Genomic DNA, 14618 nt, shown 5'->3' with positions numbered 1-14618 from the left:
TTCTACTTCTCTGAGATATGTCCATCAGGAAATCAATCAGGCTGGGGACTTCCCCAGATCTCATCACCCAGGATCAAGGTCGATTGTGCCATCCCAACCTCCAGCCCTGTTGCTCACAGCCTGGATGTTGAGAGGTTGATACTGCAACCACTCAGTTTCTCAGAGGATGTGTCTCTGGTTCTAGCGGATTCCAGAAGGCCTTCTACTAGAAATTCCTATGGACAGAAGTAAAGAATGTTTTCTGTGTGGTGTGAGCAGAAGGCCCTAGATCCTTTCTCCTGCTCCCCACTAAAACTGCTTGACTACCTTCTATACCTTTCAGAAGCTGGTTTGAAAACCAACTCTATTAGAGGTCATCTGAGAGCGAATGGCGCATATCACTGTGGTGTAGATGGCACGCCCATCCTGTAGTTGTACATTTCATGCAAAACATGTTTCAGTTGAAGCCTTTCCTAAGGCCTCCCGCTGTGTCTTGGACTTCAACGTGGTGTTACTCAGCTGATGAAAGTGCCCTTTGAGCCGTTGCACTCCTGTTATCTGAAGTACCTGACCTGGTAGGTCATATTTGTGATGACGGTCACTTCAGCATCAGGGTCAGTGAGCTCCAGGCCTTAGTAACTTATCCACCTTACACTTAATAAGACAGCATGGTCTTACGTATGCACCTTAAGGTCCTGAATAAAGTGGTGTCTGACTTCCATCTTAACAAGTCCATCATCCTCCTAACATTTTTTCCAGACCCCATTCACACCCAGGAGAACAAGTCCTGCACAGTTTGGACTGCAAAAGAAACTTTGCCTTCTATCTGGAACAAACAGAAGGCCATAGACAGTCCACCCAACTTTTTGTTTCTTTTGATAGGAATAAATTGGGGATTGCCGTTGCCAAGCAGACACTTTCTAATTGGTTGGTAGACTGCATTTCCTTCTGTTATACCCAGGCGAGACTGCATCTTGGGGGCCATGTCAAGGCTCATTCTTTGAGCCATGGCAACGACAGTGGTCCACTTGCGAGCAGTTCCCATGGAGGAGATCTGAAAAGCTCTAACATGGAGTTCTCTCTGCACATTCACATTGCATTATTGTTTTGATAGGGATGGCTGTTGTAATAGCAGGTTTGGCCAATCTGTCCTTTGGAACTTCTTTGGGGTGTAGAACCCAATTCTTTTCCTGCCCAGGGCTCATTGTTTTTGTTCAGGCTGCCCCCTACCTATTCACAACAAAACGGGTTATTATTGTGCCCATTGGTACTTGTTTGTGTTTTGTTGATCCCTTTTTATGTTGGAGGGAAACTTGTAGTTAGTGGTTCACCATGTGGAGGAATAGCCTAGTGGTTAGAGCAGTGGGCTACGAACCAGGAGACCAGGGTTCGAGTCCCGCTGTTGCCCTTTGTGACCTTTGGTAAGTCACTTTACCCTCCATTGCCTCAGGTACAAAACTTAGATTGTAAGCCCTCTGGGGATAGAGAAATACCTACAGTACCTGAATGTAAACCAATGTGATATCTCAGATCAAATATCGGTATATAAAATAAATAAATGTGTAAAGACTGCCATCCTGCTTGTCCTCGGAGAAAACAGAATTGCTAACCTGTAACAGTTGCTCTGTGAGGACAGCAGGATGTCAATCCCTACAAAACCCACCCACCACCCCACTGAGTTGGGTTTCCAACATGTGGATTTTTTCATAATTTTATTTTATTATTCTTTTGAACTCTATGATAAAAGACTGAGGAGACCCCACGTGGATGCATAGTATATTGTTAAAGAGGCTCTCTGTAATGAAATTTAGTACTGAGAATACTTCCTAAAAGTATTGACATCAAATTTTATGCTGTTATTGTCCAATTATATCAGCTCCTAAAACAATCTAAATTAAGAAAAGAAGGAAGAAGTACAAAAGGAGACATCACAAAGTTTAGATGTCTGTATAGCACTGCTTGCCTCCTGAGGTGATACCGTTCTGTCCCTCCATCAGTAGAGTGCCTTCAGTTCGGTAGCTTTGGGTGGTGTGGACTTAAAATTCAATTAGAGGTTGCAGGCCAAGAGAAACTCGCCAGTGAAGGCTTTCGCCCTTCCCCCCTGTAGCCAGAACTCATTCCTGCTCTCAGCCAGGGAGGGCTGAGCTCAGGTAAAAGTTTTTACTTTATAAAAAAAAATAAAATGCAGGAGAAAAAAGAGAAGAGTTTTCCTACTGGGTCTGTTTCCTCAGCGTTCGGCCTTCCCGCTCGCGTCTCTGGGGAATTCTGTGAGATATGGATGTATTTCAGGCACAGCGGGTTGAGCAGCCTTTTGACTAGGCCCCCTCCCAGGTTTCTCCCTTTTTGGCGTGTGGTAGGCCACAAGGGTGATTTTGCACGTTTTTCACCTTATGCCATCGGCGCATACCTGTGCATCCCTAATGCGCATTTGTTGCCAACTGTGCGTCCAAAATTGGGCATCCTTGTTTCTGGATGCACACCTTGGGTACCTAACTTGAGCATTCCTTTGAGCATGTGTGTACCTGGACATCTAGTTTGGGCAAGCGTACTATATGTGTGTACCTTGACACAATTTTTTTTAAATTATTTATTTATGCAAATTTCCAATACATTTTAAAGAAACAATCTTGAGCAGAAAAGGAAAGAAGAAAAAGAATAAATAGGAAAAAAAGAAACAAAAAAAGAAATACAATCTTTCTTCAATTCCACAAGTCCACAAACGGATCTATTGTCACAATTACAAGGGGGAAAAAACCCAAAAGGGAGAATAAAGAAAAGGAAAAAGCAGTACTGTTACAGCAAATTATATATTTTTAAGGGGTACTCATCCTTCATGGAGGAACAGGTTGAGCTTGCTCAATTTCCCCAGACTGCAAGACCAGTTTATCAATAAGAAAAGAGGCTAATTGTGGAGGCGTGAAAAAGACATAGGAATGACCCATATATTTTAACAGACATTTACAGGGGAAACTTCAAGACAGAAAAGCTCCAATCTGAATAACTCTGGATCACATCAGTAGAAACTGTTGCACCTCTTTTGTGTTTGTCTAGAAACATCAGGATATACCCTAATTTTAAAATGAGGAAAAAGATTGGAACGGTGCCTAAAGAATAATCTCAAAACCCAGTCACATCAAGTTCAAAGGCAAATGTGGCCACCATCGTAGCGGCTTCTGCAAGGGTACTATCTGATGTTTCTAGCAATTGAGATACATCCATATTCGGAATTATGGTATCCATAACTTAAAGGCTTGCATGGTGCTCTTGCTTTTTGAAGGGAGATAAATAGTATGATTTAGATGATGGTGGTATCGCCGTCTCAGGAACCTTCAAAATTTACATAAGATATTTCTTAAACATATCCTTTGCAGATATATGTAGAACCTTTGGAAAATTTATGAAGCGGAGATTGTTCCTTCATATATCTTTCTCTAGATTTTCAAGTTAATTATGCAAAAACCGATTTTCTTTCATGAGTAAGTCCTGAGAGGGCCTCAAAACATGCACCTCCTGTTTAACTTCTTCAATTCCTTTTTGAAGGGAATCATTAGATTTTGCCAGAAGATTAACAGAAGTTTCAATAGCATTAATTCTATCCACAACTGGATTAAGCTGCAAAGATATTAAAGTCCCAAGATTGTCTATTGCCTCCCATATAGAATCAAGTGTTCTCACAGGACAAGCAGGATGGTAGTCCTCACATATGGGTGACATCACAGGATGGAGCCCTGTACGGAAAACTTTTCTGTCAAAGTTTCTACAAAGCTTTGACTGACTCTGGCACACTGAGTGCACTGAGCATGCTCAGCCTGCAATTATCCCTGTGAGCCACAGTTGACTTCCTCAGCCTTCTTTTTTCCGCTCTGCAGTAAGCATAGCGGTTAGGAGCTCTGTGAGAAATTCTAACACTTTTTCCTCACAGAAATACTTAAACTTTTACTTCACAAACACTTTACCCTGCACAGGTCTCCCTTCGTGTATGTTTATTCGACGCTCGGTGAGTACTATGCTCTGTTTTTTCGGTGGGTTCCTGTCACCTCCCTGGCCTGCCAACCGACTGTGGCCTTCCCTTTCCCTAACTTTTCAGTTAGCCACATGTAGCCTGCGAGTGTCCCTCTGTGACACTCTGCCTGGTTATTAGCACTAGTGGGACAGGGACTTCCATGGTTTCAGTTGCCTCCAGGGCCCTTGTTGATTCAGGTTCTTCGATTCCTCGGTACCCTCGCGCAGTCAATGCCCCCTTCGCTATCGTCGGAACCCCATTCAGACCGTCCTGGATTCTTAGATGCCATTGGTACCCCTCCCCCTGCGGTACTTTGATGCCATCATCCTTGCATCATTTCTATCAGTGCAATCCATGTTTTTCATCCATGGCACTGATTTTTCCTTTGGTTTCATCGGTGCCATCATTGCCCAGATGGATGCCATCAACGTACACCTTGTCTCGTCTGTGCCATACATGCCCAGGTTGATGCCACCATCGCCTGGGGCACTTCCCTCGATGCCAGTCATTTCCATCGATGCCATCCTTTATTTTATGGATGCCATCGATGCCCAGGTCCTTTCCATCAATGCCCAGGTCCTTTCCATCGATGGGCATCGATGCCAGATCTATTCCATCAATGGGCATCGATGGCCATCGATGCCAAGTCAATTCCATCGATGGGCATCGATGCCCAGGTTGTTTCCATCGAAGCCATCGATGCCCAGGTCGTTTCCATTGATGGGCATCGATGCCCAGGTCGTTTCCATCAATGCCCAGGTCGTTTCCATCGATGGGCATCGATGCCCAGGTCGTTTCCCATCAATGCCCAGGTCGTTTCCATCAATGGGCATTGATGCCCAGGTCGTTTCCATCAATGCCCAGGTCGATTCCATCTATAGGCATCCATGCAGGTCAATTCCATCAATGGGCATTGATACCAATGCCAATTCCATGGGTGGCATCGATGCCAAAGTGGATTCCATCAATGCCAATGTCAATTCCATCGATGGAGTCCATGCCAACATCGATTCTATCGGTGCCCATGTCAGTGCCATTGATGCCCATGTCTATGGCATGGATGCCATTGGTGCCTGAGTTGATCTAATCGATACCATCGATGCCCGTGGCCATGCCACCGATGCCGTTGGCGCCTGCCTCCATACATCGATGCCCTCGACGCCCACGTCGTTTCCATCTATGTCTTCAACGTTCCTGTCGATGCGGTCATAGACTCCGTCGATGACGGTATCATTTTTCTAATACCAATGATGGTTTTTCGATTATTTGATGCCACGTCGTGATGCTCCGTCACTGTCATCATTGCTCTGGCTGAGTCATCAACATTTTTTCCTATATATTTTTGACGATACTCTTGAGGCCGCTTTGGCCGCCATCAACACTGTCAATACCGACATAGCACCGCCACGTAATACCCTCGCCTAAACACAGTGCTCCATGCTTTGGGTTCTTATTAAAGCCCCGTATTAGCCTACGACACTACATAGTGCCAGGAGCAGTGTAGGCATGCTGACAGTCCGTCATCAGTCGCCATCCAAGATGGCGAGGGCATCCATCTCGGCGCTGGGGAAAGACCAGGCCGAGCACTGTAGCATGCATTGTCACCGACACAGTGACCGTACGTCACCGACGCCATCCAGCACATCAGTGCTATCCTTCTCGATGCTGGACAATGGTCGGGCCGAGCAACATCACCACTGCCATCGGCAATTTTCCGCACAGTTTTAGCAGTCCTTGGTGCTCCAGAAACACTGGAACGAGTTCTGAAGAATTCTGCACTGGCGTCACGAGACATCGAGCCGCTGCAATGAGGGCTGGGTTCATGAGCTCGTTAATCAACTCCCCTGTTCCCGAGGCGTGCCCCACTGACATCGATGGGGGATTGTGGCCCTCCACAAAATACTACCATGGTTGCGCCAGCCACGCTCAGCCTGTCTCCTCTATACCTGCGCCACCATACCAGGCATCAGAGTTGAGACGGGCGTCTACTTCCCTCGATGACTCCTGGAATCCACGGAGCCAGCAATCTTCACCGGCTCGTCCTTCGGCGATCCACGTTGGATGGTATGTACCCACTTCTGCAGCATTCCTATTGAGATGTGTTCTCTAATTCAGGCCACATGGTTGGAAAAGTTCTAGGTCATGTACCTTCCAAGAACCGTATTAGTTTCAAATATCGCTATGTCAGCCACAATACCAAGAGAGCCTCTCTATCATTTCTTTGGGATTGCATCAGGGCATCCTCCCTTCTTCAGCAACGAGGCTCTGTACTGATTAATGCTCTGGCTTCTGGTTCCTGCTTCAGAACCAAAGTTCCAGGTGCATTCGCTGATCTGCTAAACACGAGATCCAGCAAATGCTGCCTCAAGTGCAAGTCCACCTCGAAGCCTGACGACAGGTCTCGATGTCTCCTTGTACAGCACACAGAAATGCAGGTAAGACTTTACTGCTCACACTCCCGTGGGAGGTTACATGATATCCACATTACATAAGCCCCTCCAGTTGGACACCTCCTGGTATCCCAACTGACCGGATATCAGAGCAACCACCCCACCTTGTACCAAGTTTTCCGGTACACTCCCCCAGATGCTACAAAGCACAGAGGGGGGAAGGGGGAAGTTGGGGAGTTTTAATTATACTATTCTTTCTTTTATCAGAAAGTAGTTACTCTCCGCCCATCCTGGACCTCAGAAATACCAGCTTTCTTCAGAAGGCACAGGTAAAATGGTATCTCTCGTTACCATGCTTCCATATCGCAGTAAGTACATTACCTCTAATCTTTCTATGTGCTTCATGGTGAGTCAACAATATTACAATCCCAAGCTCTGCCGGTTGCACCAGCTTCGGCAACTGGGGTATTCATTGAATCACTATTGTTGAATGCTGCTTCTCTGCAGAATGCAACATCATTCATGCTTTTCCTTGCATGGACAGCTGCATAACCACAGTCAGTCCACGCAACGAGCTCTAACTTCTTCATGACTCACTATACATTTACTAACTGGGATTACTGTCACTGCCATAAATCCCTTATACAACACTTCTGGACACCACAGTCACAATGACCTTCCTGTCCAGCAGACGTGCAGACATTCTAATAAATTCTTACATGTCCCTGCGCGCATTTTTCCATAACCTCAGCCCCTCAATTCTTCATTCTCGGGCTATGGGGTTTTTTCACTATGCACTTTCCTCATAGATCCAAAACTGCTATGGGTTAGATTCAGTGAAATTCCATTATCAGTGGGTCTAAGCTGTTCAACCGCTTTCGTCCCTCATCTGTATCGCAGATCTAGAACCAAAACCTAGTCTGATCCCGCTCATGCTCGCATTTCCTCAGGGTTGTAAGTTTGACCTAAAATCTTCTCAACCCAATATGCGTCTATTCTGCTCCAGGCGCAGTTTCACATAAACTTCCTGGAGCTTGTAGCCATGAGTTATACCCTTATGCCTTCCAATACTGCCTCTGCAACAAATCTTTGTGCATACAGACAGACAGCATAGGGACAATGTGCTTTCCAACACACAAGCACGCACAACATCTTAGCTGCTCTGCAAGGAAGCTCGCAGCTCTACCCTTGGCCCTTGCTCACTCTATGCAACTTCGGGCCACTTATCTAAGAGATTTATCAAACGCACTAACAGACCTTCTCCATGTAGGTTCCATCCTCTCGAATGGTCTCAGACTACATGTGTGGCGAGAAAAATCTTCTAGCGCTGAGGTCAACCGAACTTGCCCTCTGCGTCCGAATCGAACCATACGGTGCACAGATTCTAGTCCCTACACATGTTTCCAATGCGTTCCCATAGACGCCTTTCTTCCATCAAGGGCCTCTTAAATGTGTCTCTTCCGCTGCCTTTCATAGCCAGCACTCTTCTAATGCTGAACCGGACGGGGTTCACTGTTCCTCAGACCCATGTCCTGGCCGAGACCAGTATGCTTCCCATGCTTCTCTATCTATCACACCAGTAACCAATTCGCCTTCTCACCAGTCAGTCACATATCGTAGACTTACTGATGTTCTCAGGTACTGGTAGTGTCACAAAACCTTCCACACATAAATCCCACCATTTAAAATGGCATGATTTACCACATGACACATACAAAAGGGTATTACCCTTTTTCTTTTTTCTACACCACTCTTTTCTCTTGCTCCCTCGGATTCTGCTCCCCAGACATCCTCCACATAGGTACACCTCTGTTCCAATTGGTGTATCGTTTGGGAGTGGGGATACCTGATTAACGGTAAACCCCTTCTGAGTCAGCTTACCATGGATTATCCACTGATCAAGCCGCTTCTATTTTCACTAATCACGGAACGGAACCTATATCTTATCCTTATAAGTCTCATACGTTCTCCGTTCGAGCCTTTCCATTGCTCTCATTTCACAGTTTGACGTGGGAAATTTTTTCCCTCATAAATGTAATTTCTGCCAACAGGGTCAGTGAGTTACATACATTGTTACATACTTATCCGACCCTGCATTCCTCCGTGACCGAGTGGTTTTTCTTAAGGTAGACGTTGCATCTCACCTTACTCAGAATATACTCTGCCCATTTTTCCCAACACGTCTCTCACCAGAGAGAGAGGGTTTTTTTCCACTTCTTGCACAGTAATAGTGCACTTGCATTCTATCTAGATTGCACTACATTCCTTAGGAATTCCACCTAACTCTTTCCTTCTGTGGCAAGAGTCAAGTTGCAAGTTCCAGTGGGCAAACAAACCTATTCCTCCTAAATGACGATCTTCAATGTACTCAGATAGTCGGGTGTTTACCAGCTTCTCCGTTAGTTTGGCTAGGAAGGAGATTGGAGATTGGAGATGGGTCTGAAGTTGGCTGGTTCATTGGGGTCTAGATTATGTTTCTTAAGGAGGGGTTTGATTGCTGCGGTTTTTAAAACTGTCTGGATAACTCCCTTGAGTTAGAAAGCAATTTATAATACTTGTCAAAGGACCTGAGATCGTGTTTGGAATGAGAAGCAAGAGTCTCGATGGGATATTATCTGCGGGATGGCTAGATGGTTTCTGTCTTTTTAGTAGAGATTCAATTTCTTTGGTGAATGTTGAATCGAAGCTGTCGAGCTTGGCTCTCAAGAATGAGTGAGGATTTTCGTCTGAAGTGAGAGGTTTAGTATTTGGAGGAAGAAGGGCGAGTGTATTCAGGATCTTCTGTTGAAAAAATGAGGCAAGTTCATTAGCCTTGGATAGAGCTTGTTCATCTGGAATAGGTGGAGGGATTGATTTCGTGATTTGAGAAACGTATGAGAACAGAGCCTGTGCATCATACTGGAGATGATGTATTTTGTTGGCATAGAATTCCCTTTTTGTTAGTAGAATAGAAGTCCTGTAATGATGTAGAAAGCCTTTGTACGATGACAGAGTAGCTGAATTAGGGGTTTTACGCCATAAATTCTCCTTGTGACGTAGCTCCTGTTTCATCTGTTTTAATTTAGGGGTGAACCAAGGTTGATTTCCTTTCTTTGTAGGATTGAATATTTTGGAGACTATTGGGCACCATTTATTAGCAACTGATTCCGTGACCTTATGCCAGGAGGATAGAGCTGAGTCAGGATTGGAAAGGTCTAGATTCAAGAGATCCTTGGAAAGCTGATCACTAAGTATATCGGATGGGCATGATTTCCTGAATTGAATAGTAGAAAGGAGAGGGGAGGAGTGTGTCTGTTTATCTATGGAGAAGGATGTAAAAGTGCAGTTTTCTTTTGGTGTGTCAGTTATATTCTTACAATAATTACTATAGATTGGGCACTGTTAATATTTTGGTAAACTATCCAGTAGTTTATAACATTAATACAGTAATTCCAAACTGCAATATTTCAAATCCAGAGTATTACCATTAGAATACCTCAGTAATATCAGAGAGTAGTATACCAAATCTAGAGCATTATCACAGAAATATCCAACTATAACCTGCCAAATCCAGAGCATTACGCTAAGACTACCATACAATAGTGTGGAAATGAGGTTACATAAAGGTGTACTGTTCACTGTGTCACAAATTTTCTTAATTTTCTTTTCATTGGAAACTAGGGAAAACCACAGTTGTCAGATGCAACAAGGAAAAAGGAAAAAGATCTGGTGTCAAAGGATATTGAGAAGTTGCGCACCTCAGTCCAGACGCTGTGCCGCAGTGCTCTCCCCCTGGGGAAGATCATGAACTACATTCAGGAAGATATGGATGCTATGCAAAATGAGCTGCAGACTTGGCGTCGTGAAAACCGCCAGCATGAGGAAGCTCTACTCTTGGAGCAAAGGTAAGGACAGATGACTGCTGGAAGGCAGCAAGCTACATAAACTAAGACAGTGATATTCACTCTCAGCCCTCAAGGGACGACAACAGCTTGGATTTTCAGGATAGCCCTAATGAACATGCATGAGAGAGATTTGCATGCATCTGCCTCATTGTATGCAAATCAGTCTCATGCATATTTATTAGGGATATCCTGAAATCCTAGTCTGTTGGTAGTCCTTGAGGACTGGTATCTAGTGAGGTAAGAGATGTCTCAAATATAATGTAGATCGCCTACAGCAGTTATTTAATGAGATCAACAACACTGACAGGTGAAAGAGGTGCCCCAAGATTGAGAAAAGGTCTAATGAAAAGTACAGTTTGGCTTCTAGGTGACTAAATGAATCAATGGATTTACTTCAAGGCTATTGTTTTAAAGCCAGCTCAGGTTAGTGACAACTAAAAGTCATCATTTCAAAGCTCTTGGGTGGGCTAGATAGTATCAGTCCATTTCCCAGCGACAGTTATACAAATTATTAAAACATCATGACTTCCGGCGATGACGAGCAGGGAGCCAGAAGAGCATGGGTAGAGCTCTGCGGCCCTTCTCCCGAACACAGAAAAGACGTAACGCTTTCAGCTGCAAATTTTCGCCGCCTTACCTCCTGCCGGGGTGGCGAGCTGCCGCTGAGACCGAGGCTGGGTTCTTTTTGAGAGGGAGAGCCGAGATCACTGCGTTGTTGGTGCCGTGGTCAGCAGAGCTGGCTGGCAGCATTTCTCACAAAATGGCGACGGTGTAGCGATTTTGCCACGAGTGACTGCGCTCCTGAACCGCCGAAATTTTATAGCCTTCTCACCTCCGGCTGGGGTTGCGAGCTACTGCTGACATCGACGCTGTGTCCATCTTGAGAGGGAGAGCCATGATCTCCATGTTCTTAGTGCTGCAGTCTGCAGAGCTGGCCAGCAGCGTTTCAAAAAAAGGAGGACGAATCCTTTCCGGGAAATAAGATGTTATGAGACATTATAAATTGAATGTATAATTGTTCCCCTGAAGAATTCTGTTTAAGATGGTGAATTTTTTGTTGGTTGTGATATGAATAATTCGGACTGGTCGTGTGAGAAAATTGCTGGAGAGCTCTGAAGATCTTTGAAGATGATGAAGTCCCGGTTGGGATATAATATGAACAATCGTGAATGATCCTATAAGCATTTTTGTCTGAAGGCTCTTCAAGAATTGATGATACTAATAAAGACACCTTGTGAAAAGAATTAAGAGAATAGCATTGGGGAATAGGTGTTTGTTTATTTTTCGATGTTTAAGTCCATCCCTGATGAAGCCTTTGAGATAAATTTGGCGAAACGAAGATCTTTGTTGGACTTTCTGGACTTACATCAGGTTGTTTTACAATACCTGCACATTATAGATTATTAGCACTTTATATAAATTATTAAATATTGAAAAAACTGTAATGAGAATTTGCACCGTATAATTACATCATTATATACATTGTGTATTTCATGTTTATTGATGAAAATTGATTTTATATGTGAGTGTATGTGTGATGGATGAGTGTGTTAGATAGATTTTAATGTTACATAAGAACATAAGAAAATGCCATACTGGGTCAGACCAAGGGTCCATCAAGCCCAGCATCCTGTTTCCAACAGTGCCCAATCCAGGCCATAAGAACCTGGCAAGTACCCAAAAACTAAGTCTATTCCATGCTACCATTGCTAATGGCAGTGGCTATTCTCTAAGTGAACTTAATAGCAGGTAATGGACTTCTCCTCCAAGAACTTATCCAATCCTTTTTTAAACACAGCTATACTAACTGCACTGACCACATCCTCTGGTAACAAATTCCAGAGTTTAATTGTGCGTTGAGTAAAAAAGAACTTTCTCCGATTAGTTTTAAATGTGCCCCATGCTAACTTCATGGAGTGCCCCCCTAGTCTTTCTACTATCCGAAAGAGTAAATAACCGATTCACATCTACCCATTCTAGACCTCTCATGATTTTAAACATCTCTATCATATCCCCCCTCAGCCGTCTCTTCTCCAAGCTGAAAAGTCCTAACCTCTTTAGTCTTTCCTCATAGGGGAGCTGTTCCATTCCCCTTATCATTTTGGTAGCCCTTCTCTGTACCTTCTCCATCGCAATTATATCTTTTTTGAGATGCGGCGACCAGAATTGTACACAGTATTCAAGGTGCGGTCTCACCATGGAGCGATATAGAGGCATTATGACATTTTATTAACCATTCCTTTCCTAATAATTCCCAACATTCTGTTTGCTTTTTTGACTGCCACAGCTCACTGCACCGACGATTTCAATGTGTTATCCACTATGACACCTAGATCTCTTTCTTGAGTTGTAGCACATAATATGGAACCCAACATTGTGTAACTACAGCAAGGGTTATTTTTCCCTATATGCATCCCCTTGTACTTATCCACATTAAATTTCATCTATCATTTGGATGCCCAATTTTCCAGTCTCACAAGGTCTTCCTGCAATTTATCACAATCCGCTTGTGATTTAACTACTCTGAACAATTTAGACAATTTAGACAGGTTAATGAAATATATGAATAAATGAATTTAATTGCTGAATAGGTCCTCTTCTTGTGTATATTTAGTATTCATTTTAAACAGGACAGGAGGTGGTGGATTCACCTAAGTGTGGCAGCTTGTAGCTGGTGAACTGTTCATATAGATTTTGAATGACTTTCTGGAGCTGCTGCTGGCCTTCTGCCAGGACTTGTTTCTATCACCCACTCCATGTTGGCTTATTGGTCCAGGTTGCCTAGTGGATCTATGAAAGTTTCTGTGCTGCTCACAAGCATCTGCACAAGAAGTCTTGCCCTTTCTTTTCTTTTTTTACTTGAAAACTAAACCCTACCTGTTCGGCACTGACTTATTGTTAATTCCCTCTTTGCGAGTAGAGCTGCTATTCTTTTTTTTTTTATAACTTTATATTTATTGCATTTTTATCAGAATACAAAGAATCATCTTTGCTCAGCAACAGTGAGATCACAAAACAAGAAAACATAAGTAATAATACCCAAGAGCTATAATTCTTAGCCTTTTTAAATCCCTCTCCCAGGCAGCCGCTGTCTCTGGGCCCCATGAAACAGGAAAAAGAAGAAAAAAGGTTCTTTTGTTTGGCATAGGTTTCTGGCTGTGTAAGCTTGGTTCAGAGATCCCTGAACTGACACCATATGTGGCACTATGTGCAGTCAGAATGGCCAAAGAATAGACGCAGGCCTAGCTCTGGCTGGATATTTATTAACTTTTATTAATTCACAAAAGAAAATTAATTCTGCATCTCTTCATAAGACATAAGGAGTTGCCATACTGTTTCCAATAGTGGCCAATCCAGTTTACAAGTACCTTGGTATATACCCAAACATTAAATATATCCCATGCTATTAATGCCATTAATAGCAGTGGCTATTTACTAAGTCAACTTGATTAATAACAGTTTGATTTCTCCTCTAGGAACTTATCCAAACCTTTTGTAAACCCACCTACACTAACTGCCCCAACACATCCTCTAGCAATGAATTCCAGAGCTTAATTGTGCATTGAGTGAAAAATAATTTTCGCTGATTTGTTTAAATGTGCTACTTGATAACTTCATGGAGTGCTCTATAGTCCTTCTATTATCTGAAAGAGTAAATAACTGATTCACATTTACCTGTTCTAGTCCTCTGATGATTTTATAGACCTCTATTATATCCTCCCTCAGCTGTCCCTTCATGCTGAACAGCCCTAACCTCTTTAGCCTTTCCTCATAAGGGAGCCATTCCATCCCCTTTATCATTTTGATCGCCTTTCTCTGTACCTTCTCCAGTGCAACTACTTCTTTTTTGAGATACAGGGACAGAATTGCACACAGTATTCAAGGTGCAGTCTCACCATGAAGCAATACAAAGGCATTCTGACATTCTCTGTTTTATTCACCATTCCCTTCCTAATAATCCCTAACATTCTGTTTGCTCTGAAGTGCAGAGGACTCTCTGGGGCATCAATTGTCTGGAAGCGCATGCTGATCGGCTGGCATGCTTGCAGTTTGTCAACTGCTTGCAGGGTCAAGTGGACTGAGTAAGGTCAGACTGTACAACGACAGTGATTTATGTCAATTGCAAAGAAGTGCTAAAGACCAGCAAGTATCACAGGACATAGCACAGGGACTGGGCGAAGGTATATCTTCAGGAGATCTCTGCCTTCCACATGCCGGGAAAAGGCAACGTAAGAGTTGATTTTCTCAGCAGGCAGAGTCTCGATCAAGAGACTGGGAGATGTCAGACGAGGCATGCCAGCTCATAGTGGCCCTCTGAGGTCTACTGTTTTTAGACTTCTGGCAATATTGCACAATGTGAAG

At 43.7% G+C, this 14618-nt stretch overlaps 1 protein-coding gene across 3 annotated transcripts in view; it reads left to right on the top strand.

Annotated features, from left to right (window-relative positions):
• Positions 1–14618, top strand: part of TRAF3IP1 (TRAF3 interacting protein 1) — a 364461-nt gene that overhangs the window by 337509 nt on the left and 12334 nt on the right. For all 3 annotated transcript variants that reach the window (XM_029606494.1, XM_029606493.1, XM_029606495.1), the window contains one exon: positions 10033–10256. In XM_029606494.1, coding sequence (XP_029462354.1) covers positions 10033–10256 — 224 coding nt within the window. The remainder of the gene's footprint in view (positions 1–10032; positions 10257–14618) is intronic.

This window comes from Rhinatrema bivittatum, chromosome 6 (genome assembly GCF_901001135.1).
Source record: "Rhinatrema bivittatum chromosome 6, aRhiBiv1.1, whole genome shotgun sequence".
Lineage (NCBI taxonomy): Eukaryota > Metazoa > Chordata > Amphibia > Gymnophiona > Rhinatrematidae > Rhinatrema > Rhinatrema bivittatum.
Note: the sequence above shows the minus strand (reverse complement) of the source record. Positions and strands in the feature narration are given on the sequence as shown.